Source organism: Erythrolamprus reginae, unplaced genomic scaffold (genome assembly GCF_031021105.1).
Source record: "Erythrolamprus reginae isolate rEryReg1 unplaced genomic scaffold, rEryReg1.hap1 H_3, whole genome shotgun sequence".
NCBI lineage: Eukaryota > Metazoa > Chordata > Lepidosauria > Squamata > Dipsadidae > Erythrolamprus > Erythrolamprus reginae.
In genome coordinates, this window is record NW_027248484.1 from 695,725 (window position 1) to 722,296 (window position 26,572).

At 40.3% G+C, this 26,572-nt stretch overlaps 1 protein-coding gene across 3 annotated transcripts in view; it reads left to right on the plus strand.

The window, feature by feature from the left end:
• Positions 1-652: 652 nt before the first annotated feature.
• LOC139155575 (ubiquitin carboxyl-terminal hydrolase 22-A) overlaps positions 653-26,572 on the plus strand; it is a 67,173-nt gene continuing 41,253 nt past the window's right edge. The window contains exons 1-6 of one of the 3 annotated variants that reach the window (XM_070730767.1): positions 659-1,083; positions 11,578-11,710; positions 12,366-12,416; positions 17,530-17,643; positions 18,095-18,139; positions 20,531-20,632. In XM_070730767.1, the coding sequence (XP_070586868.1) occupies positions 17,565-17,643; positions 18,095-18,139; positions 20,531-20,632 (226 nt within the window). In that variant the 5' untranslated portion in view covers positions 659-1,083; positions 11,578-11,710; positions 12,366-12,416; positions 17,530-17,564. Of the gene's footprint in view, positions 1,084-11,577; positions 11,711-12,365; positions 12,417-17,529; positions 17,644-18,094; positions 18,140-20,530; positions 20,633-26,572 lie in introns of all 3 variants that reach the window. The other 2 variants (XM_070730765.1, XM_070730766.1) reach the window with 2 other exon arrangements.

Below are 26,572 nucleotides of genomic sequence, written 5' to 3' on the forward strand. Positions count from 1 at the left end.
TTTGTCCCACTCGGGCCCGGCGGCGGCGCTTGATTGAAGAGCCTGCCGCGCGCGCTCGCTCTCTCTACCGAGGACGGGCTCATTTCAGGGCGGCGCGGGGGGGCAGAAAGGGGAGCACGCGCGGCGACGGGGAGGCGCGATTTAAAGAGACAGTCGAGCCGGGGTGGGGGAGGGAGGGAAGCGGCGGCGAAGACGAAGAGGCGGCGGCGGCAACAAGCAGCCCCGGCACACACCCTTCCTTCGCCCGGTGCGGCTGCCAGGGCTTCCCCTTCTCCCTCGCCGCCGCCACCGCCTCCCCCGAGGCCTCCATGAGGTAGCAGCGCGCGACCCGGCGGCGATTCTCCTCAGGAGATTTCTCTCGCCTCTTTTTCCCCCCTCTCTGAGGAGAATTTCTTCACCCGCCGATTTTTTCCCCTAAGCTTTTTGTGAGGCGCCGCTGCCGCCGCCGCCTCCCCCAAGGCCTCCATGAGGTAGCAGCGCGCGATTCTCCTGAGGAGATTTCTCTCGCCTCTTCCCCCCCCCCCCTCTCTGAGGAGAATTTCTTCGGCCGCCGATTTTTTCCCCTCAGCTTTTTGTGAAGCGCCGCCGCCGCCGACGTCGGCGCTTTGTTCGGAGCGGCGGCGGCGGCGGCAGCAGGAGGAGCGGCAGCAGCAGCCGGGGGCGGGGTTGAGGCGAAGCGGCGGCGGCGAGGGAGGAAGCGGGCGGCCGCTCCCCGGCACTGCAGTCGGCCGCGCCGCCCTGAGGGAGCGCGCCCGGGAGGAAGAAGGAAGGAAAGAAGGAGGGGGGGGGATCGGCCCGCAGTGGCCCCCCCTCCTGGGGGAGGAGGAGGAGGAGAAGCCCCCCTCCCTCCCCGCCTCTTCTTCCTCCCCCCCCCCGCGAGACCCTCCTCAGCCGCAGCAGCCAGCGCCGTAGCCGCATCGGCGGGCCGGGCGGGGGATTGATGTGGGGGCCTCGGAGATGAGTCCGCCGGCCGCCGGGTGCTGCCATGTGACCGGCTTCAAGGTGGAGAACTGGAAGCAGAACCTGCGGGTGATCTACCAGTGCTTCGTCTGGAGCGGCTCGGCCGAGAGCAGGAAGCGCAAGGTGAGGACCCCCCTCCCCGCCCTGCAGAGGGGGCGACCCCCCCACACTTCCCTCCCTCCAAGGAGAGGCGGGGCAGAGAGACACGGGCGCGTTGCTAGTCCTCATGGTTTTTTGGGGCGGGGAGGAAAGGAGGAGGAGGAGGTCCCCAGGGGGAGATCCCTCTTCTTCATCTCCACACCCTTACCCCGTGCGTTTCTGGTCCTCAAGGTGGCATCTTTCTCTCCCCCCTCCCCTAAAGGGCCTGCCCCACTCCTATTCCCCGAAGGAACAACCCTCTAAGCATGTTTCTAGTCCTCAGGGTGCAAGCTTCCTCTAATGTCCCGTCCCGCGGGGCGCCCCCCTTTTTCCCACAGCGGCGGCGGCGTGTTTCTAGTCCTCATGGTTTTGAGGGAAGGAGGAGAAAAGGGGGACAGACTCCTCTTCTTCCTCCTCCTCCTGCTGCGGGCGGACTTTCCCGGAATCGGGCGGCTGCAGAGCCCGCCTGGAGGAGGAGGAAGAGGAGGAGGAGGGAAAAATGGGAGGGCAGAGCCGGAGCTCCGGGGCCAAAGAGTGCGCCCGGCCTGCCCAGGTTAGCCCGAGGTGGGGGGGTCTGTTCGGCCAAGGAGAGCCGGCCTTTTCTCTCCCCCCCTTGCAAGGGGAAGGGGCTTTCACCAATTCCCTGCCTCCCTTCCAATGTCCCGAGGGTGGGTGGGCGAGGAGGAGCGCGCGGGCGGAGGAAGGGGCGCGGTCGGAGAATGGGGGGGGGAGGTCTCGCTTCTCCTTGGTCAATTCTATGGGGAGCGGCCAGGGCTGCTGGAGCTGCCTGTTTCCCGGCCGCTGGAGGAAGCCGGCCGGGATTGCCCACCACACAATAGATGGAAACGGCTCTCCTGCCGTTAGGCGAGCAGGGAGGTTTCTGAAAGGGCCCGGGTGTCCACGGGCAGCGTGGGTGGCGGGAAACGTGATCCGTGGGTGGCGAGGAAGTGCAGAAAGGAGAGCTGTTTCAGTGCACAGATTGCCCTCAAAAAATACACCAGGAAGGAAGGAAGGACCATGTAACAACACAGGCTCTCTTAAGGCAGGGATTCCTCCCTCCCCTCCTGTTTCCTTCAATGGGTGAGTTGCCCAGTCCACCTTCCCTTAACACATAACACAGGAAATACAACTAAAGTGTCCCTATGGGAAAGAAGCAAGCTTCATACATCCAGAATACAAAAGACAGCTCCTGAAGTGGTGGTGGGGATGATGTATAGTTCTGGTTTTTTGACTTGAAGACCTTTTTCTTTTAAGGATCGAAGCCAAGGTCAGAGTTGAAATGGCAGGACTGCAGCAATGAAAGGCTCCCATGTGCCAAGTTAAAGAAATGTAGGGCAGGATAGACTGTTAGAGGCAATTGTTGGTTGCACATGCACGTCATTGGTAACATCAGGAAAATGGTTTGTAAGTGGTTGTGGCTGCCCATGGGGCAAATATTTGTGGGGCAGGCATATCTTCAGGCGTTGCCTAAACCATAACATTGAGGCCTTGGTAGTTGCTCCCTGCTTAGGTTACAGTGGTCTCCATTAGTAATTAGAAGATAAATCTGCATGTGCAGAGAAATAGGAGAGAACACGTTGTAAAGCAGGGTTCCATCTTTAAAAACTTTGAATTGCTTCCATTCCTCTTAAGAAAATACCCACCTTTTCTTGCAGATAGCAAATGCGTATTGTAAGGGAAATGCTTTGTCCAGTTTTCTTTCCATGGTACTTTTTAACTAGAGGTTTCTGTACAGGCAAATCCTTTCTTCCAATCTGAAGTGTCAAAGCCTTTCAGTAAAGTATCTTTATGTATAAACTGGTAAAATAGCTAGTTTTTCCTCCTATAGCATTTTAAATAATTGGATACTTTGACATTCACAATTCTGGCACTGGGGATGAAAAAGTAAAATGTACAACCATTTTCTTCCGTGATGGCTTGCTATCTAATATTGCTTTGTACAAGGATGTTGTTGGATATCTTGAATTTTCAGGCCATGCTTTGTCAGAAAGATCTCCATTGCTTTTATCTCAATTGGTACACAAATGTAAAGAAAGAGAGAGAAAAAGCTGAAGATAGCACTCAGGCGCTGAGAATTCCAGAGAGAGAAGATAATGTAGAAATTCAATAGAACAGCTGTTGTATGGAGTATCGATTTTATAAAATGCAGTAGTGAAAACTCTAAAACCAATGCTGGCAAAGGAAAGCAAATTACTATGGCTTATTCAATGAATAAATGAAAAATGGTGTCATTTGATGTTCAGGATTAACCTCCCATTTTTATTTCTGGGTCTTGTGTCTTTAAACATCCAACTAAACTGTAGGGGGCAGAAGGGGTCAATTTTTATTTCTGACTTGGTTGTCTACACTGCTTATTGCCTTACCTTTTTTTGAAAGGCTGCTAACTGTATTGTGTTGCTTTTCTTATTTCTATTGTTCTTCCCTCTTCCCCATGCAGTATGCCTGTCTCAGTTGTTAATCCATTGCCTCTTTATATTACGGAAAATGAAGGTAGCCTTTCAGTTCAGGTTTTTTCTTCACGCCAATGTTAGTGCAAGTCATTACATGACAAGAACTGCAGTGTGCTTAGAATGGATAATAGCAATCCTTTTTTTTTTTTGACAAGTCAGAGAATCTATTTTGAGAATACATCTATACCTCTTGGCAGCTGAGGCACTTTGATAAAGATTTCACGATTTCACAGATTTTAAGAAATGTAAGGAGTTGACATCTGGAACAAATGTATTGCATGGTTATCTCTATGGTTTGTCTCAAAAAACCAGTGCTTGATCCAAGGAGAAGATAAGAACACTTGATCTGTTTTTCAAAACAATATTTTTTCCTCAGATGTTTCAATTAGAACGACTAGTTTGCTGCATATTCTTAGTGTAACATTTTAGCTTATTAACAATAATACTGTATTCCATCCAGGGGTGCGTTCTACTTATCTTCCCTACCAGTTCGCATCATGACATTTTGCGTGTACGCACTCGCTCCGCTTGCCTGTGCGCATACCCTCATGCAATTTGGCTTCCGTGCATGCTCAGTAGCAGGAATCAGCCCGAAACACAGCTGAGGAGCTGATCAGCTGTCCTTCGGGCGAAGAAATAAAGGTCAGTATTAACCTGGGGGAGGGCAGGAAAGCCCTTTTTCAAGCAGCGGAAGAGGAGAAACCTTCGAAACAGGGAAAAATTCATAGATGGCGGTGTACACAGGCTGGCACTGACAGTGATGTCACCAGCAGGTTGTTCCTGGTTCATGCGATCCAATCTGAACTAGGAGTAACCTACCTCTGATTCCCTCTAAGGATAATAATTATTTTGATAGGTGTGGAAGTCTGCTTGTAGTATGAATTGGGAATAGTTGTATATTCGTGTAGGTTACTTCTACCACGATGGAAGCCATAGTTTAAAAATACAGTCCAAATAAGCAACTATTTAAAATGCACAAATTTTATGTGGTTGCCACCCCAGACAGAATTAATTGTGTACTATTATAAGTTTATCACGTTGTTGTTGTTTTTAAGTAGTGGAAATAGCTGGTAATCTTAGGCAAATTCTAAACAAGCAAACAATTTTAACAACCTTTTGTGTTCCAGCACCCTTTCAGTGACTATTTTTCTGTGAGGTAGTTATTGGGGGGGGGGGGAGTTTGTCTTTATGTTCTCTGGGTTCTGAATGTTTCTAATAGATTGAGTTGATAGATATAGTCTATCAGATATAGTAGATGTAGGGTGAGGCTAAAGGCAACAGTCTGTCCTATTTGACGGACTATTATTTGGTGAGATATCTGACCATTGTGAGAGGGGGGAAAATCCCCACCTAGCATATGAAGGATATGATCTGCTATCACTGCTTAGAACATTACATACATCCATAGCATATACCATAATTGTTTATATTGTTATTTTTAGATCTAAGACATGAGTATTGATATCTTCCACAGTCTCTTCTTTTAAAATAGGAGAGAGCATCTAACTTATTTGAAACATTTTGTTGAACAGATTGTTTTAATGTACAAGATTCCTATTTGAGTCTTGATCATCTGTTCCATTTTTTTGTTTACTTGTAATGTGCTTTTAAATATAATAAATCATATAAATGATGGTTTTCTTCATGGACCTACATGTTCAACTCTGCAATTAAGAGTATGTCTCTGTGGGACTTTTGCATACCAGGAAGACTGACATCTTTGTATCTTGTTTATCAATATTTTTCCTCCTGGATCATTATTCCTGTTAAAAGGAATTGATTGTTTAGTTGTAGTGATGTTATGGAAGTTGCTATGGACCAAATGTCATAATCACTGGTTTTCATCTTTCCTTAAAAGTTTCTGGTCTATACAAAATTCAAGATGAAAGACTTAAGTTTGTTGCCATTATTCCCACAATGTTCTTGAGCAAAAACCAGTCCTTTTCTGCTTTTTCATCCACCGAATGAGCCTGTAGCATTGTTTGACTAAACAATTACTTAAATAACTTCCTGGTTAACTCTTAAATTGATTTTAATTATTTCTAATCAGAGAAAGCATTATACAATATCATAACAGCAGCTAAGAAATAATGCTGGATATTCTTTAATTTAAAACATGTATTTACCAACTCTGTAAGCATTTAAAGTTATTGTGTCGAAGTAGATATAGTTCATTCTTAACTGAAAACTTACAATTAGACTTTGCTGTTATCTTGAATTGGGAGATTTATGCACTTTAACTGTTCTGTAACTCCTAGAATAAGCTTGTCTTAATTAATCTCAAACTTCCCAAAACTGAACCCTGCTCATAAATATGTACTTAACTTCCCAAAAATATTAAAAATAATGCTTAGCCTCCAACAGGAGGTCCATTCCTGCTTTAAAACTTTTCCTGAACCCAACAAATACTTGGAACCCCAAAACACAAACTGGATAACAAATTCAAGGTATGGGGGCTAGTTAATGCTGGTACAATGATCCTATTTGATGCCTCCCCTTCCTGTTATACTTCCTATGACACACAACATTTTTCTGTAGTCAGCTTAAGAGGAAAGAAGTAATTTTCAAAAAGTTAATTGTGTATTCTATTCTCACAGTTGAATGCTATATTTCTTCTGTAGACTTGATGCTTTTGCTCCAGAACTACTGTTACATGTTACTGACTTCATTCTGAAAATATGGAAATTGGCCATCTTCAGATGCATGACAGTCTGAGTGGATGTGCCTAAAATAGTACTACCTCAGTCCCCCCCCCCCCCCTTTGTGTTGCTAATGAACTATTGCAGCTGGTTTCCTGCATGCCCCTTTAAATTAGAAATTGTTAAAGTTTTGTCAGAGGACATAGTTATCGAAGTCTCAGCTCCAGAGAGTTTGAGGAGGCTGAATACAAATCCTTAAGAGTAAGCTTTAGAATTATTGCTTCATGTTTCATTACAGTTCATTACATCATTTGTAGTTATATCAACATATTGCAGAGCTGACAGCCTTGTAGCAATTGTTTACACCCTATGTTCAGAGAAGCTCTGTGTAGTATAGCTAGGTCCAGTTGTGTTTGTGGGGGTGGGTGGGATAGGGGTGTGTGTTCATTGTAGTAAAAAGTTTAAACTGGTAATGAATGGATGTTTTTAATTCCTTCTTTGACATGAATTATGATATTTAATAATGTTAAAAAGAAAGCAGCATTTGGACTAATGCCACTAAAATGCTAAGTACAGTGTAACATATTTAGTCTTCATTATGTCAATTGCAATGTTTCTATAACATCATTATGTATCTCTTATCCAGACAGAACAACCTGATAGATCAACATTACTCATCCATACCATATATCATGGTATATATCATATTATTGAAAAGCAGTTCCTTGCTGCACTAACCTAATACTTTGTAGGGTTACATGTTACCCAACTCTGTAATAAAACAACAAATGGAGCTTACCTCATGGAGTTTTAAGAACTGAGATTTTGGATTTATTGCTGTTTCCTGTTTGTGCTTTTAAGGCTAGATTTATAGGTGTATATGAGATAATTCAACTAATTGAGGGCAGCATGAGTGCCTTAATCCAATGTAAATGCATGCTTCCTTTTCTTTTTAAAATAAATTTCTAATACGAATTACCCTTTATTCTTTATTCTTTTTCTTTCTTTCCTTCTTTTTCTCTTTTGGGCTGCCCAAATAAATAATTTGTATCAGATCTGCATTCCAGTTATCATTTTCACTAGTAGCACTGCACTGACTTTGATGTGGGCTAATTAAATTTACATTTCCTGCAGAGCGTTTGCAGTGCTTAAATAAATCAGAGTTGAAGAGTTTGCTTGCTTGCTTGAAAAACATGCAGTAAATCTACATTTCATTTAAGTGATAGGATGCAACTTAAAGTAATAGGCAGGCTCCTAAAAACATAGCTTTCTGTTCCACCCCTCCCCAAATCCTAGCAAAAGTGCAATTTTCCTGCAGTGTGATCTTATCTTGTAAATAACATTTTAACAGTATGGGCAGCATTAAGTGAACATCCCACTCAGTGGTTAGGTGAGTAAGGCTGCCTACTTTGTCTGCTGTGTTACTATTCAAGTCCTGTGCATCTGAAGAGTCTGTTGGTACATCCCTTAATAGTGTTAAGGTTGGGGCTAATAGAATATTTTAAAACACTGTCATGACTTGCTGACACAGAGAAATGATGAAGTCATCAATTTTTATAATCTGTTTTAGAACATACCACTGGCTATATTGCAAGTCATCGGCTCACTGCAGTGATGCATTGCAGGATAAAGTCAGCCTACAATATGTGTATATTAAACATGGTCCTGAAAGCAGCAGGGCCTGCAGCCCAAACTCTTTTTCTGTCTCCTGTTATGCAGAATATATCCATTCAAATACAAAGGCAGGCAGCTTGTTCAGGCTTATTTAAATCTGCACCCATGTTAGTATATCACGCACAGCCTAATGTGCATCTTAGCTGGGGCTCCTCCCATAACTGGGTGTGGCTAATGGGAATTTTTTTTTTCACCATTGAGAAAATAATTGGGAAGTGTATCCTCCTATTATAGATAGAGGTAGTCCTCGACTTACAACCACAATTCAGCCCAACATTTCTGTTGCTAAGCAAGGCAGTTGTGAAGTGATCCCCCCCCCCCCCCCCAATTTTACGGCCTTTCTTGCCACGATTGTTAAATGAATCGTCGCAGTTGTTAAATTAGTAATACTAAGTGAATCTGGCTTCCCCATCGGCTTTGTCAGAAGGTCGCAAAAAGGGGATCACGTGACCCCCGAGACACTGCAACCATCATAAATATAAGACAGTTGCCAAATGTCTGAATTTTGATCATGCTACCATGAGCATGCTGCAACAGTTGTAAGTGTGAACAATGACTATAAGTCAATTTTTTCAGTGCCATTGTAAGTCCAAACTGTCACTAAATGAACGGTTGTAAGTCGAAGCTTTACCTGTATTGCTTGATTCTCTGGGGCAAATCTGGTATGTGTGTGATAATGAAAGCGAGTGGGTAAAAAACAAAATTGTCTTCACTTTCCTCCTCATATTCTGTGTCCATATTTTAGTTGATAGGTATTTTATAAATATTAGCACCTTTTTAATCATTGTTGCTTTTATAATATACGATGTTCTTTTTCTGCTGTAGCTTACTGCAGTAGAATTGAAATTCAGAATGAATCAAAACGCTTTTAAGATAATCTTGAATCTTGGCAAATAAAGCAGATTTTCAGATAAGTGCATAGGCTCACCTATTTCTCATTTCTGCTTTGCACAGAACAAAGTTGTTGATATAATTTCTTGTTAAGTGAACTGTTGAATTCATATACATCCAAAGCTCCCTACCCCGAGTCTTCGGAGAGGGGGGACATACAAATCTAATAAATTATTATTATTATTATTATTATTATTATTATTATTATTATTATTATTTTATCATAATTTAAGGCTTCACGGTAGAACGATGTAGCAACATTGGTAAAATCCATTTACCTACCCTACCGGTTTGGAAGCACACACTTTGCATGCACTTTACATTTTGTGCATGTGCTTTGCACGTGCCACTGTCGTGCATGCTTTTTCATCTTCTGCACATGCACAGAGGGTTAAAACAAGAAAATGGCAATGTTTGGGCGGGTTGATGGAGCCTCATACTGCCACCGCTACTGGTTCCCCAAACCACTGGCAGCCGCTGCTACTGGTATGCCCGAACCAGACCGAACCAGTAGCATTTTACCCCTGTACAGCAACCTTTTAATTAATTAATTTATTTATCTATTTATTATGCCACCCTTCTCCTTAGACTCAGGGCGGCTTACAATCTGTTAGCAATAGCACTTTTTAACAGAGCCAGCATATTGCCCCCACAATCTGGGTCCTCATTTTACCTACCTCGGAAGGATGGAAGGCTGAGTCAACCTTGAGCCGGTGATGAGATTTGAACCGCTGACCTTCAGTCAGCTTCAGTGGCCTGCAGTACAGCACTCTACCTGCTGTGCCACCCCGGCTCCTTTTTTCCAAATAGGTATCTTCCTGATAAATTGAGAATATAACTCTCAGAATTTTGTGCAGATGAAATTCTGGACTTGTGGTTCTAACGTATCTTGAGGACCCCATGTTATTATTATTATTATTATGGTACTAATAATAGTATTATTATTATACTAACGATGGTGCTGTACATAGATGCCTCCAAAGCAGCGTTCATAAGTATATTCCTTCATCTGAGTGGGTTAAACCACTAAACAGTGTTGGTATTTACTAAGAGGAATGTTCTCAATTTAGTGCTGCACTGCAGGCTAGAAACATTTCCTATAAAACCATAGTTTTGTAAGAAGAGGCACTGCTAAATTTCAGAAATGTTCTACATTTTAAAACTCCTTAGGTAAGAGCTTATCACGAACCTTAATCTATTATTTATCTTTTTATATAAAATTTTGTCTTAATAACAATATTAGGATGGTAAAGTCCTGATATTTTCAATAAGCTTTTTAATTTACTGTGGCTTATATGCTGCTCCAGTCCAGAGGGACTTCGAGTGGCTTACATTCCTTTCTTTCTATAAGAAGATTAAAACAACAAAACAATATCACAAAAAAGAAACACAACTTACAATAGCAAGTACAATTACAAATAAAACTCTGGCAGCTGATGAATAATACATGACAAATCCCCCCCTCAGGGTTTTCTTTAAAGGCCAAGTTTTTATCCTGTGCCTAGTTTGGTGCAGTGGTTAAGGTATCAGTTTAGGAACTGGGAGGGTGAGAATTCTAGTCCTGTCTTAGAAACAAATCCAGTTGGTCCAAACTGAGCTTGAGCCAGTCCCTTTCTCTTGCACTTTCTGAGAATTTGACATAATTGAAAGGAAGAAGGAAAAAAAAGGAATAAGAACGAATCTGATTTGGAGGTAAATTATTCCATAGAAGAAGAGTTGCAGTTAATATATCTCAAGTCTATTATAGTTGTGCCAATTTTTCTTTCACATTATCATCTCTGATCCTTGTTATCCTCTGATCCTTCCTACTAATTGGGAATCTCTGCATCTGGAATATTAGGGGTCATTGATGTTTAAGACACTGTTTATTGGCTTCATGCTGTTACCCCTACTTCATCCATCAATATGTGTGGGTTGTGCATGCCGGTTTAACTACATAAAGTTAAAAGGAACTTTTGCTTTTCCTTACATGTTTTGTGTAGTACTTTCTACTTTTGCTTGCAGCTCTTGCAAAAGGGACTAGGAGTGTTTTTCTTTGGGCCACATAAGTCAAAGCCAAGATGTGGTACTGCAGGCAGAAGGACTAGCTATTATTATTATTATTATTATTAATTAGATTTGTATGCCGCCCCTCTCCGAGGCCTCAGGGCGGCTCACAACATATCAAACAATATACAAAGTACATATCTAAAAAATCCAATTTATATTGCTAAAAAACTTTAAAAATTCCTAATGACATTTAAAACCATTCCCATTCACACAGCAAGACATACTACTCTCGTCGGCCAGGGGGCTAGGATATTGCAGGTAGTCCTCAACTTACAGCAATAGCACTTAGACTTACATAGCGCTTCACAGTGCTATACAGCACATGCTAAGCTGGGGTCCCCAAACTTGGCAACTTTAAGACTTGTGGATTTTAACTCCCAGAATTCTTCAGCCAGCTGTGCAGTGAAGAAGTCTGCAAATACTCTGGAAAAATGCCTGCACAATGCTAAGCGCTGGACCTACAGAGGCTGGTTGGGAGCTACATCTATCTCCAAGGAGGAAACTTAGCTATGCCACAGCAGAAAACCAGGATCAAAAGAGCCAGTGGTACAAAGGTTGTATGGCAGTCGAGGGACAAGCCGACCTAAACATACCAAGTTCTTGACCCAACATTTTTGAAATGGAATTGAATTCACAATCCCATCTGGTTTTGTTTGTTTTAGTATTAAAAAATAGAAATAATATCTAAGCTTAAAGTTCGAATTAAACCCTGGTTGCAGATTGGAAAAATGATGCAATATTTGCTGCTTTTAATAAACATCTTGTTTATATTTTAGGCAAAGTCGTGCATCTGTCATATGTGTGGTGCCCATTTGAACAGACTTCATTCTTGCCTGTACTGTGTCTTCTTTGGCTGTTTTACAAAGAAACATATTCACGAGCACGCAAAGGCAAAGCGACACAATTTAGGTAAGTAATTATTCTGGATTCTTGCATTAAAATTATTTGTTTATGAAGACATGAGCTTTACAATATGGAAAATCTTGCAGTTAGATCGATTAAATTCAGACAGGTTGACTTTCTGGTAAGGTGAATATTCCATATAATCCATGCAGGAGGGTTTTTAATAATAATAATAATAATGAAATAATCCTGTAATTATGGCCATGATTAATTGAAGCTAAATATGTATAAATAACCAAAGAGCAGGCTAATGGAAATAAAAGTTACATAGTTTCTCATTTTTATGTTCCATTATAAAATCTGAAATTACAGAAAATGTTGCAATTCCTGTAGATTTGTAGTTGAAGAGTTCGTCATTTTAACAGAAAGTAGGGAAATGAAACACAACTCTTGATTTGAATGGGATTTCAATATTTATTAAATGATGCAATTTTTTGTCTGAAGTCAAGTGGCCTGTGGTATATAGAAACATCCAAAATTTTATTTATTTGTAAAGATACACATTTTTTATCAAGTTCACTTCAGAGCATTCCCTCAAGGTTTTCTTTAACCCATCTATGATTTACATATATTATAATTGCTGTGTTTCAACTGAAATAGACATTTAGCTGTAGAAACTCCTTGTAGGTTTCTTTTTACTGTTGTGTATTTACTTTGTTAGCCTCATCTTCCTGGATTGGCAGATGCTCAGCCTGATAGGATTCAGCCAACAGTATGTCATCTTCTTATCCATGTCTATATAAATGCCCTACTGTTTAAACAATTATATATAATTCCTTTTATTTTTGATACCAATCTGGAAACTCTTAGGAGCCAAGAAGCCTGAATTGTTCATCCGTAGCTTCAGATACTTGCATTCTGTATTGAAGAGTAAATCCAGTAAATGTTTGCAGCGGCAGCCACCATATCTACTTGATGTAATGTGGCTGTTACTGCTACCACCACTGCTGCCCTTTGGCTCCAATCAGTTACAGGTAGTCCTCGACTTACAACAGTCTGTTTAACGACCATTCAAAGTTACAATCACAGTGTAAAAAGTGACTTATGACCATTTTTTCAGTGATCATTGCAGCATCTCTGGTCACATAATGAAAATTCAGACAATTGGCAGCTGATTTATATTTGTGATGGTGGATATACTGGAGCAGGGGTGGGCTTGCCACTGCGGCTCGTGAGTGCTTGTGGGGCCAACACAATTTTGCTTCTGCACCTGTGGAGATAACAAAATTGTGCAAGGAGCCGCAGCTGCGCCCGTGTTTCAGCATGCGCAGAAGCAACAAAACTCGCCAAAACACGGGTGCACCTGCGGCTCTGTGTGCGATTTTGCTATTTTCACAGGTGCAGAAGCAAAATTGCGCTGGCCCTGCAAGCACCCACGAGCTGTGGTGGCAAGCTCAATTTAGCGTTCCGGCTAGCAGCCCAACCCTTTCCTGGAGTCATGTGATCCTCTTCTGACAAGCAAAGTCAATGAGGAAGTCAGATTCACTTAACAACCATGTTACTAACTAAACAACTGCAGTGATTATATAGAGCGCTGGTGAGACCACATTTGGAGTACTGTGTTCAGTTCTGGAGACCTCACCTACAAAAAGATATTGACAAAATTGAACGGGTCCAAAGACGGGCTACAAGAATGGTGGAAGGTCTTAAGCATAAAACGTATCAGGAAAGACTTCATGAACTCAATCTGTATAGTCTGGAGGACAGAAGGAAAAGGGGGGACATGATCGAAACATTTAAATATGTTCAAGGGTTAAATAAGGTCCAGGAGGGAAGTGTTTTTAATAGGAAAGTGAACACAAGAACAAGGGGACACAATCTGAAGTTAGTTGGGGGGAAAAGATCAAAAGCAACATGAGAAAATATTATTTTACTGAAAGAGTAGTAGATGCTTGGAACAAACTTCCAGCAGACGTGGTTGGTAAATCCACAGGAACTGAATTTAAACATGCCTGGGATAAACATAGATCCATCCTAAGATAAAATACAGAAAATAGTATAAGGGCAGACTAGATGGACCATGAGGTCTTTTTCTGCCGTCAGTCTTCTATGTTTCTATTTGCTTAAGAACTGTGGCAAGTTTGGTTGCTAAATGAGACAGAATTCACTTAATAAATGTCTCGCTTAGCAATAGAAATATTGGGCTCCATTGGGGTCGTAAATCGAGGACTACCCATACTCTCTGACCGCACTGGTTGCAAAACGTCGCCCCAAATCTAAAAAACACCCATTGCTCAGCTCTGCTTCCAGTTCATTCTCAACTGGGCACATAATAGAATGAACGAAATTTCTTCTTTGAAGCTCTTAGTGTCTCTGCTTAGCTAACAGCAGTCTCCATGGAGACAAAGAGAAATTCAAACTCCAGAGACCCAAATGCACATCATTAGCAAAAGCAGTTATATGTATATTTGCAAAATGAAGTATTTCCACATTTTGCATCCAGAGTTCCAAGAAGGAAAGAGTGAACGTTTTGAGGGATTGGCCACCTTGTTTTATAGGGCTTGTCACTGACAAGCTTCTTTCATAGGTCATCAGCATTGAGCTCACATTTTTATATTCTCAATTGTGTTCTGTCTTTTTTCCACATGGTTAATTTGGCAGGTATTGAACCTTGCAGTAAACACTCTACATCTCCTGATCTCTGTGGTAGCTGGAGATGAACTTTGGTAAAAAGCTCAGTTTTTCTGGCTGTTGTAACCCTTACTCCATTATCCCTTGAATTAAGCAATATATTATTTATGATGCAATGTCAAAAACAAGTTTGTTGTCTTCAAAGACAAAGAGTACTGAACTATACTTTTTTTCAAACACTATTTGAAAAGTTCTAAAAAAGGAGAAGAAAATTGAGCCCAAAAGTCATTATCACAGCTTGATTGCTCCTTTGGAAAAGCAGGCTAGGTAACTTCCATACATTTCAGCAGGGCATAAATTTGCCAATATAAGACTCTTGAAGGAACTGTGCCCATATTTCACACGTTAGCATCTCTTACAATCTCGTAACGATCTGGTAGCAAATGAACCCAGGTCAAAATCGTTTTACCTGTTTTGAACAGGGGCAAAGGCAAGGATGCTAAATTTGGATGTGGGAAATTAGGATTCCAACTGTGACTGTTGTGAAATCGCTACAATTTTTTACCATTTTTTCAGCGCTATCATAACATTGAACAATCACTGAACGAATCTTTGCTGAGGACGTACTACATGTAGGCATACTAGTGTAGGAATCCAACATTATTTTCTCTGTTACCAAAAAAATACCTCAGTTTGTTTAACACATTAGCCATGCAACATAGATAACTCAGTCTTGCAAAACCATGTCTCACAGTAGACCAAGGGTCCCCAAACCTGGCAACTTTAAGACTTGTGGACTTCTGTGGTGGCTGGAGAATTCTGGGAGTTGAAGTCCACAAGTCTTTAAAGTTGCCACGTTTGAAAACCTCTGCAGTAGACTTTTCAAAATCTGCATTCGGCATCCAGATGACTTTAGAATATAAACTATAAATATTTCTGGTTAAGGAACTGAGTTATCAGTATTGTCATTCCTGGCAAATAGGAGTTTGGATAAGTGAGCCCACATTGGAATGGAAATAGCATAAGCAGACTCTCAGTGACGGGTCTGTTATGTTTAGGCTACTATAAGAAGCCATCTCACTGGTTGCTTCCAGGATCTGAACTGATAAAATAGTTTAATCACTGCTAAAACATCCCATTTGATGCAAATTAGGCTGATTATCCTGGATGATTTGTATAATGGCTTTATACAAATATAAAGACACAAAAAATACATAAATACAAAAGGGAAAAACTTGTCAGTGAACAAGTTTTGATGGTGGATGTGTAATAGAATCTACTTGTGCTATTTTTATATTTTTATCAAAATCTTCATGAAGAGGATTTTTTTTTTTGCACTCAGTTTTCAAATGTCAGTTACACCATTTTAATACCAGAGAGTTTTAGGATAACTGACACTGCTGTCTTTTGTTTATTTACTTCTAAATGTTATTTCAAAATTACTTTGATTTTAGCCAAGTTGCAGAGTAGAACAAACATTAAGATCTATAAGAAATGCTCCAATTTTAACAAAACTGAAAGCTTTATTTTAAGAGTATAACATTCAGATAATCATATTGTAAGGCTCTTGATATTCATCCACCCATTATATTGCTATAGCAACAGTTGGATGGGTTATATAAGCAAGAACTGAATGCTATGCTATAGTTAAAACTGATGTTTTTCATTTTAAAAGTAATTCTGATCTTGTTATAAAGGAATGTATGTATGAAATTAAGATAAACCTTCTCATTCATCTTTTAAATTGATGAACTTTACCTGTTAATTCTAGTGTTCATAGGTTCTTTTGTAAGCAAAAGCAATTCTTTGTTCTCACAGAGATTGCAATTTTTTTAATGTAATCTTTTTTAAAAAGCAAGGTTTAGCTTTAAAGCTAAATCTTGAATTGAAGCCCAGTTATTGGGTGAATTGCCTTCTTAGGTAACAGACCTACACAAATCCATTTTAAGATGCTATGGGACATGGGGGCCTTGACCTTCTTCCAGATCCATTAGTAAATCTGCCAATTAATGATGGGAACTACTTTTATTTAAAAAAATTCAGCAATGGAATAGAACATTTATTTGTAAATTGTGATAGAGCAGTATTAAGCAGCAATTTAACCTAAGAGTTTTGAAATCTTTGTTCCTACCGGTAGTTTGGTATAACTTAGTAGAGCATCAGAGTTAGTTAAATTAGAATATGGAAATGATACAAGATCAGAGTTGTATATATTAGTTAATCTACTCCTCCAATCACAATGTAACTCAATAGTTAAACAAGGAAACACAGTAGATACATCCTGATTGTAAAGGGGTATGATAATCTTATTTTAAAGCCCCAGAAGGCTTTTCCTTGCGAAAATAGATTTCAGTTTTCTTTGGATTAAAAGATACATAGCTCATTGTAAAATTGAAGGTCCATTGATTATAGGAATATGTAGGCAATGCAGTTTGAAGCTTATTACTTGATCTAATATCTAAAATTGCATCGCTTTGTAGATCTAGCATGTATGCCATTCAGGCCCATCAGACAATTCTTGATTTAAAATTCGCTTTTAGAAATTAGAGATTTAACTCTCTCACATTGCTTACAAACAGTACAATCCACTATTTCTATCTTAACACAATGGAATTATTTGAGGCTTTCAGAAAAGGTATGTCCAAGCACAAAATAATTATGTAGTAGTTTCTCTGCTTGCTCTTACTCTCTGCAGGCTGATGAACATATACAGTGATATAGAATCAGTTTTCACAGGGAATCTGAGCCTGTGCCTCGGCTCAGATGCGGAGATGGCGGAGATTCATACCTTGGCATTTATGTTTATTTAATCAGGAAGATCTTTAAATGTTGCTGCTTGTCTGAGGCTTTGCAATAGACATATAAAAGTCATTTGTCATGCGACAATAGTCCGAGTTGCTAATAAGGAAAGATTAATGATAGACAATTCTTTAGAAGTTAGTTGGGGGAAAGATGAAGTTAGTTGGGGGAAAGATCAAAAGCAACATGAGAAAATATTATTTTACTGAAAGAGTAGTAGATCCTTGGAACAAACTTCCAGCAGACGTGGTAGATAAATCCACAGTAACTGAATTTAAATATGCCTGGGATAAACATATATCTATCCTAAGATAAAATACAGAAAATAGTATAAGGGCAGACTAGATGGACCATGAGGTCTTTTTCTGCCGTCAGACTTCTATGTTTCTATGTTTCTACTTTCTTATTTTTTTAAAAAGGATGTTTCTTTCTCTCCCTCCCTTCTCCTTCTGCAGCCATAGACCTTTTGTATGGGGGTATATACTGCTTTATGTGTCAAGATTACATATATGACAAAGATATGGAACAAATTGCCAAAGAAGAACAGCGGAAAGCTTGGAAGCTACAAGGTTTGGTTTTCTTTAAGTATCTCAAAGAAGTTTTCATTTCAAGTGTACCGGGCCCCTTTATTCTTGTAAAAGAAAAATAAGATTTTAATGAAAGTTTTGGGGGAGAGTGAAAGAGAGAGATGTAACGTCTCTTCAGGAGTTAAACTGAACATATCATGAGAAAGCATAGCCAAACTAAATTTAAGAAGAATATTTCAGTAAAATACTTTCTTCCCTTGTGATTGTGCAGAATTAATGATTATTCAGATCTTTTGGAACATAGTAGACAAAAATTTATATTCTTCCTACAAAACGCCACGCTTTCCCTAGGCAGTTACTGTGCCAGCTTAACAAAAATGTCACTTTGTTTGCACATACAGTATGTATATATGTAGATATTAACACACAAATTATATGTACACACATTTGTTTTATTATTCAGTTTTCTTTCCCTAATTCTTTTCTTTTTTAGCCTTCACCCCAACAATGATTTCTCACTACCAGTGTACAATGACAGGTAAGAAATGTGAGCTGGCAACACATTTCACTAGCAAGCGTCCCTTTACTGATTACCTGCCATTTTTCAGCAAAAGATAGAATTTGCAAATATTTTCATATTGTAAAGATTGTATTTCATGATCCAAGAAATAATACATCCTGCAGGACCTTCTTGTAGCTGATTAAGATTTTTAAAAAAGATTTTAAAAAACCCTGTCTCTCTAGAAGGAATTGCACCATTTTTAGGTGGCTGTTAAAAATAGATATGCAGGTTACCACTGCATTGTTCATCATTCTCAACTGGCATTTTAAATCTTATTTTTAAAGTAGCTCAATCAAAGGAAGAGAGGGAGGGATAATGGATAGTTCTAAGATAGTCTTGGAACAAGAAAATAATGTCACCAAATACTTGGCAAAGTATCATTAAACTTCCTCTACATGACAGTCAAAGTAACCCCTTATCAATGCCAAGTTGATCTTATTAATTCAGACGCAAAATAGCTCTTTTGCTGAAAATTGGCAGTGATACCTCCAATACTTGAGAGTGAACCCTCAATTTGCTATATATGTTTCTCTAGTAAAACAAGGCATTTTACAGGAAGCTTTTTCAACTTGCAGTCCTTTTGATGGCCGGGAGGGCTGTTTTAACTGTTAGAGGTATATATCTAAAGTTGAATAAAACCTTTTTCTTCCTCATTAAAATCAATAGTTGATAATTATGTAAGTCCTTGTCCTGTAAATATTTGTCTCTGTATTTAACAATGTGTCTTTATTGTTTGCTCCTTACTTACAGAATCTTGTTTCTGCCATTAGCACTAATCCAAACAAATACGTATGCAAATTCATCGTGATATGCCATGTCTAATACATGTTTACCGTGCAGAGTGGATGTAATTCTTGATATCTATTTTAATCCACACCTCTGGTTAATTTGGGCTAAGTCATGCCAGTTGTTTCTGCATTCTAATTTTAAAAGATTTCAAAAAGTTAACGAACTGGTCCTTTGAAAGAGCCGGTGGGTTTCTTGTGAACCCTCAATTTTTGAAAAGCTTTGCTGAAGACTGTAGCTGAGTCTTTTTAATCTGTCGTGGTAATAGCGCCTCATTCAAATGAAGAATTTATATTGTATTTGTTTATAGTTATTCCATCCAATATTTAATGGAAACCTATTTTAGCTTGATTTCCTATAAGTTATATTTTCCTTTTGGTGGTTAGAATATTAGCTTAGTAGTAATAGAAAAAATTGGAGATTCTTGTTATTTGAGAGGAAGTGTAACCCTCCCCTCTTTTGAGGCATGTGTGAGAATGCAGATTATTTTTTTCATTTATTTACAAGATCATGTATCTTTTATTTGCATAGTCATATATACAATTACATTATTGGTGTATCAGATTGAAATTTTAAATGGCCAACAGGTATCATTTTATTCATCTGTTTTACTAACATCTCTGATTATAATAATTAGACTCAGGAAGCTGCCAAGATGACCCATTCCTCTCCTTTCCCCAAATAGTTAACTCTTCCAAGCAAATTCATACCCAGAGTGTGCATGCCACGCACACACCTACATACATGTAGATATACACACACATTCTCAGAGACAGATTAACTATCATCTGTTTTTCAGCAACACATTGTTAACTAAAATTTACAAACAGGATCCAAAGAGCTGCTTATGCTCAGTGGATATGTACAGTAATTGCCCAGTAGAATAGCTACCTTTCCTTTCATATTTTAACTCTTTGAAACTGTAAAAACAGACTTGCCAGACTTGGGAGCTGTTCTTTCAGGCAGATAAGCTTCAGGAACCTTAAAGAATTAATTGCAAAGTTCTTTGGCTCTCAGCCTATATCATTTATGATCCAGATTGCAGAGACAGACTGAGAGGGATATTAGTTTTCACATACTAAGGAAATGGTTTGAATATTACCCACATTGTATTAGTTCTATACATCAGCTTTTCAAAATAGCACATAGCTAGCTGCCTAATGAATTGGATTATTTATTTTTTGCTGTTGTCATTATATTTTTAAAACATCTCTGCACAAAGCTCATGCTTCGGGGTTTGTTTCACCGACAGCATAGCTGTCTTAACTCAAAAGAACAAGCTATATGAAGGGCAAGCTGTTATTGTGTTTTTAATTTAACAGTATTTTCATCCACTGCTAGAAATAAGAAAAGGAGAATAAATTGTTACTTTAAACATGGTTAAAATGCCAATACAGTCCAAGCAATAAGTCTTGTATGTTTTAAACACACCTTTATGGAAATATATTTAGAAGGTCAGAACCATAGAGGAAATATATAGGAGAAGCTATTTATTGAGTGGTGCAGTTTGCATTCCAAAGTATCCTTATAGCTACAAGCAGTCTTCTGAAATACAGTCCTATATTTCTTTTCATTATCCAGGTATTGGAGAGAAGTATTCAACTTGGGAGCCAACCAAACGAGAGTTAGAGCTGCTTCGACATAACCCCAAGCGACGAAAAATAACCACAAACTGTACCATAGGTAAGGGAGAGAATTGCACTCCTCACTAAATTCTACAATCATATGCAGAATGACAGGTAGTCCCACTTACCAACTATTCATTCAGTGACTGAGGTTACAGTGCTGCTAAAAAAATAACTTGACAGACCATGTATGATCTTTGCAGCGTCCCCCAATCACGTGATTGCCATTACAATCAATGCACCTTGGTCTGTATCTGATGTGTTCCTTCCTTTTCCCCTTTGCAGAGTAAGAAAGAGTTGAGAGAAAGGGATTACAAGAGAGCAAGCTGCTCTTCTGCTCATCAAAAGCAATGTGATCATACAGGCTTGGGAGCCACGGGAATACTATACAAGTTTGCAGTGCTCTCTTGAAACCTCTTTCTTTCCAATCTTTCCATTCCGCAAAAGGAAGTCAGAGGTTTCTGTAGTCTCCTTGTCTGACTCTCCTGTGTGGGGCAGAGAGATTAAAGAGGGATTACAAAGGCTGTGACACATTGCATCGCTTTTGATGTATACAAGAGAGTAAGCAGGCCCAGACACAACAGCTTTCTAAAGCAAGGGGGAATGGTTAGGAGGCAAACACAGTCTCAAGATGTGAAACTGAGTAGTTCTATCCCAGTCCTCACCATGGTATTTCCCACTTATTGGCAGAACTGGTCATTAAGCAAGGATTAATATTCATACTTTTATGTATTGATGTATTGATTTCCCACGTATTGCACTTTTACTTTCGTATACCAAAAGATTGATACAGTCAGTCTTCAAAGTTGGAGACTTGGATATTGTTAATACTTTGAAGGGAGCTAATTTTGTTTGTTTTACTTATCACTATGGTGATATCTATTTGTCCCTTTTCTCTCTCCTGTTTTATGATCCTCTCATACTCTTTCCAAATGATTTATGTTTTTATTCTTTCATCTTTTATTTGGTCTGACATATTTTTGTTGCTCAGATGCTTTGTTGTGACCTTATCAATGTATTATTTCACCAAAGGAAAAAAACTGAAAAAGAGCAAAGTCTTTCCTTCCTTCCTTCCTTCCTTCCTTCCTTCCTTCCTTCCTTCTTTCCTCCCTCCCCTCCTCCCCTCCTCCCCTCCTCCCCTCCCCTCCCCTTATATTTCATCCAATTTCTCTCTTGTCTTGCTGTTCCTATTTTTCTTCATAAATCCCTTGTGGGCAGGGTGGGACTTAATTCTACTTGGGTTTAACTGCTTCGGCATTATACACTTTCAAACTACAGTAAGTAAGGTATATATTCAATTTTTTTCTCATGTTTTTGCAACTTTGGAATCCAAATAACATAAAAATACTACAGCCTTGGAGTTAGGTAGATCTCAGTTCTGAAGACAAAAGTTAAACTCACTGCCTTGGGAAAGTGGTTTATGAAGCCATGCCTGTATGCTGAAAATGATGAAAAGTTGGTGGAAATAATGAATTTCATATGCCACTAGGAAACTTTGGACAGAGTTCTCTACCGAATGTTCCACTATTGTAAGGAAAGTCCAGCCATGTGTCAAGTCAGTAGCACTGGACAAGATTGTACTTTGATGAATTGAAAGTCTGAGTGGGATCACTGAACAATGAAACCACTTTGCTTGCTTCTTCTGCTGGCTGTTTTGACTTTCGTTGAAAGGTTTCTAGCTTTCCTTAAAATAGTAAATCCCTACATTCAGGAATGTGTGATGAGGTGAGGAATCCAGAATAAAAAGAATAAGATAAATTCTTCATTCTTCTGCATGCAAAATATTTAATCATTTGTATTATCCTTATGTCAGTTACACATTTTACTTGAATGAAACTTGGAGTTTTATCCATGAATATGGATTGTATGAATTTTTATTTATTAGGACTGAAGTAAGCATACTCAGATAAATTGCTTATATTTTCACTCTGTGAGCAATTAAAGTGTCCAGTATTCCCCATGTCTGGTGGCTATCTACCCCTAAAACTCATTTTTTTCCCTCATTGGTATTTATTGTTTATATTCATATGCCGCCCACTCCAAAAGGACTCAGGGCGACTGTATCTTGTGTTTCTTACTGAATTCATTCAGAAATACACATCAGCAATCTAGCTCCATCCACATCCTAAGAACTAACTGGGTTTCCTTCAATATTGGTTGAATATTTCCCAGCAATACGCACATTTAATAATAATAAATGTAAGCCTTTTTCATTAATCCTTTAGAGTTATTTGAGAGTCTCAAGAAGTATTTAGTTTGTCTGGGATCCATAGGCATGAAAGAACAAGTAGATTGTATATAAGTATTTTTTAAAAAAAAATACAGGTGGTCCTCAACTTATAACAGTTCATTTAGGAACCATTCAAAGTTACAGCGGCACTGAAAAAAGTGACTTGTGGTCATTGCAGCATCCCCAGGGTCACGTGATCGAAATTTGGGTGCTTGGCAGCCGATTCATATTTATGATTGTTGCTGTGTCCCATTGTCACACAATCCCCTTTTTAGAGCTGCTGGTAAGCAAAGTCAACAGGGAAGCCAGAGTCACATATCAACCATGTTACTAATTTAAGAGCTTCTGGGATTCCCTTACAGATGTGGCAAGGTGGTGCAGTGGGTAGAGTGCAGTACTGCAGGCCACTAAAGCTGACTGCTAGATCTGCAGGTCAGCAGTTCAAATCTCATCACCGACTCAAGGTTGACTCAGCCTTCCATCCTTCCGAGGTGGGTCAAATGAGGACTTGGATTGTGAAGGAAATATGCTGGCTCTGTTAAAAAAGCGCTATTGCTAACATGTTGTAAGCCGCCCTGAGTCTAAGGAGAAGGGCGGCCTTAAAAAAAATGAATGAATAAATAAAACTAAATAAATAAAATGGAGCAAAACTCACTTAGCAACTTTCTCACTCAGCCATAGAAACTTTGGGCTCAGTTGTGGTTGTAAATTGTGAATTACCTGTACGGAGCTATTTCAGCCAGATTTCTAATCCCACCTTAAGTAAAGGTAGCACTTGTAGGCTAGGCCAGGGGTAGGCAAAGTTGGTTCTTCCATGACATGTGGACTTCAACTCCCATAATTCCTCAGCTAGCATGATTGGCTCAGGAATTCTGGGAGTTGAAGTCCACATGTCATAGAAGAGACAACTTTGCCTACCCCTGGCCTAGGCTATTTACCCTGTGAGTCAGGCTCAGGAGGCAGAGTGGGAATGCATAGATATCAAAGCAGAATTAAGCAGGACATGGTGTTTTCTAGAGGGGTCAGCTTATACTTAAAATGGTCTGACATTAGGAGTGAATAGAAAGTTGGCAAAGTTTGTTGATAACCCCAACTTTTTCAGGATAGTGAAAACTTAAATCGGATTTTGAAGAGCTTCACAAGAATCTCCCCAAACTGGGTGAATGGGCAGCAAAATGGCAAATGCAGTTCAATGTAAGTAAGTTTCAAGTGATGCACCTTGGGGCAAAAACTTTACTTTCATACATAATTAAGGAGCTACCGTATTTTTCGGAATATAAGACGCACCGGAGTATAAGGCGCACCTTAATTTGAGGGGAGCAAAACAAAAAAAAACCCCAATTCTGCCTCTGCCTACCAGCATCAGGATCAACAGCATCCTCCCTTCTATTCGGATTTTGATAACGAGCTGCACAGATCTTTCTATCCGTTTCAAACAAGCCCTGTCACACTACGGGCATTTAACTGGAATGGGTGGGTGCAATGGGGGTAATTTTCATGGGGGAAGAAGAGAGATTTGGCACTGAACAATGTTGTTTGGCGGGACCCAGGAGAAGAGCCTTCTCTGTGGCGGCCCCGACCCTCTGGAACCAGCTCCCCCCGGAGATTAGAACTGCCCCCACCCTCCGTGCCTTTCATAAAGTTCTTAAGACCCATCTCTGCCGTCAGGCATGGGGGAACTGAGACATCTCCCCCGGACCTATACAGTTTATACATGGTATGTTTGTGTGTATGTTTGCTTTTAATAATGGGGTTTTTAGCGTTTTTTAAATTATTAGATTTGTGCTTACATTGTTCTTGTTATTGTTGTGAGCCGCCCCGAGTCTACAGAGAGGGGCGGCATACAAATCTAATAAATAATAATAATAAAATAATAAATAAACTGAAGACTCCACTCCTGGGACACCCCTGTCTTCCTACCTATAGCTGTAGGCATTGAAAGCTGATAGAGACGCAGCATTCCAGTCCTCCTGGACTCTGCCATTTCATAAACACAGCAAACAACCCCCCACCCCCCCACCCCCACACACACCTTCCCTGCTTCGGTTGGAGCCTGATTCCCGAAACAGGAGGTTGGAAGTCCCGTTTGGAAAGCCCAGCGGTGGGGAAGAGAGCGTGGAATGTGGGGATACGTCCTCCCCAATTCTGATCAAGCAGTCTTTGCAGGCCAGCTGCTGGGGGACCGTTCTGTGTGGTTCTCCATCCAGGAAAGTTCGTAATGGGAAGAATAGAGGGGGAGAAACCCCTCCAGCTGCTAAGCCAGCACTAGGCGCCAAATGAGTCCCAACCTCCCTCTTCAGGAATCATGTTCCAGCCAAGGCAACAAAGGTGCAGGGGGCTTGCTGGAAAACCCAGCAATGTGTTTATGAGATGGCAGCTTCCTGGAAGATTGAACTGCTGTGCCTCTATCCAACCTTGCTGCGAGAAAGCCAGGGTCTCAATGCCTGTGGCTATAGGTAGAAAGACGGGGATGTCTCGGGAGCAGAGCCTTCGGTGCAAAGTCCCTCTTCTGCCCCCATGAAAATCATCCCCCACCCCACCCACACCAGTTATTATTATTATTATTATTTATTAGATTTGTATGCCGCCGCTCTCCGAAGACTCTGGGCGGCTAACAACAATAAAGAAAACAATGTAACAAATCTAATATTAAAAAATAATCTAAAAACCCCCAATTTAAGAGACCAATCATACAAACAAGCATACCATGTATAAATTCTATAAGCCTAGGGGGAAGGGAAAAAATTTCAGTTCCCCCATGCCGGAGGACAGAGGTGGGTTTTAAGGAGCTTGCGAAAGGCAAGGATGGTGGGGGCAACTCTGATTTCTAGGGGGAGCTGGTTCCAGAGGGTCGGGGCCGCCACAGAGAAGGCTCTTCTCCTGGGTCCCGCCAAATGACATTGTTTAGTCGACGGGACCCGGAGAAGGCCAACTCTGTGGGACCTAACCGGTCGCTGGGATTCATGCGGCAGAAGGCGGTCCCGGAGATATTCTTGTCCGATGCCATGAAGGGCTTTATACGTCATAAGTTAAATGCCCATAGGGTGATAGGGATTATTTTTAACCTCGAAGTGGAAGTGAGGATCCCTGCAGCCTGGAACCGCCCGAAAATATGACACACGGAGGTGAAAAACCTCCAATTGGTGGGTGGGGGGCAGGTGGATAGGGTTACATTTGGTATATAAGATGCACACAAATTTTCACCCTCTTAGGGAGTGAAAAGGCCCATCTTACAGTCCGAAAAATATGGTACTTTTACTTCCTAATCAGCAGAGGGATTTCCGGATCACGGCAAATAGGGAGATACTATTCCAGGGTACAGTGGCTGTGAAAAGGTACCCCTCCCTTCTAGAAATTATTACAAATATTTGAAGAACTTTGTTATATATTCAGGAAGATTTGTGGTGTGATCTCTTGGAATATGTGCTGTTCTGACATACCTTCAGGTCAGATTTGTAGAAATGGGAAACGAGCAATACAAATACCGGGAGTCTGATACAATTTCTTTATTAAAAAATAAATAAACTTTGGCCAAGAGCATTTTAATTGAAAAGAGTGATGAGAGATTGATGTTCCTGGGAAGAGAGAGAGGAGTATTTCTTTGGTAAGAATTTCATGCAATGAACTACCCAATTTCCCCCCAAATAAGACCTCCCCTGATAACAAGCCGAATCAGGCTTTTGAGTGCATGGCAATAAGGCCAAGCATGTATTTCAGGATTCAAAAAAATATAAGACAGGGTCTTTCTTATTTTCGAAGAAACACAGT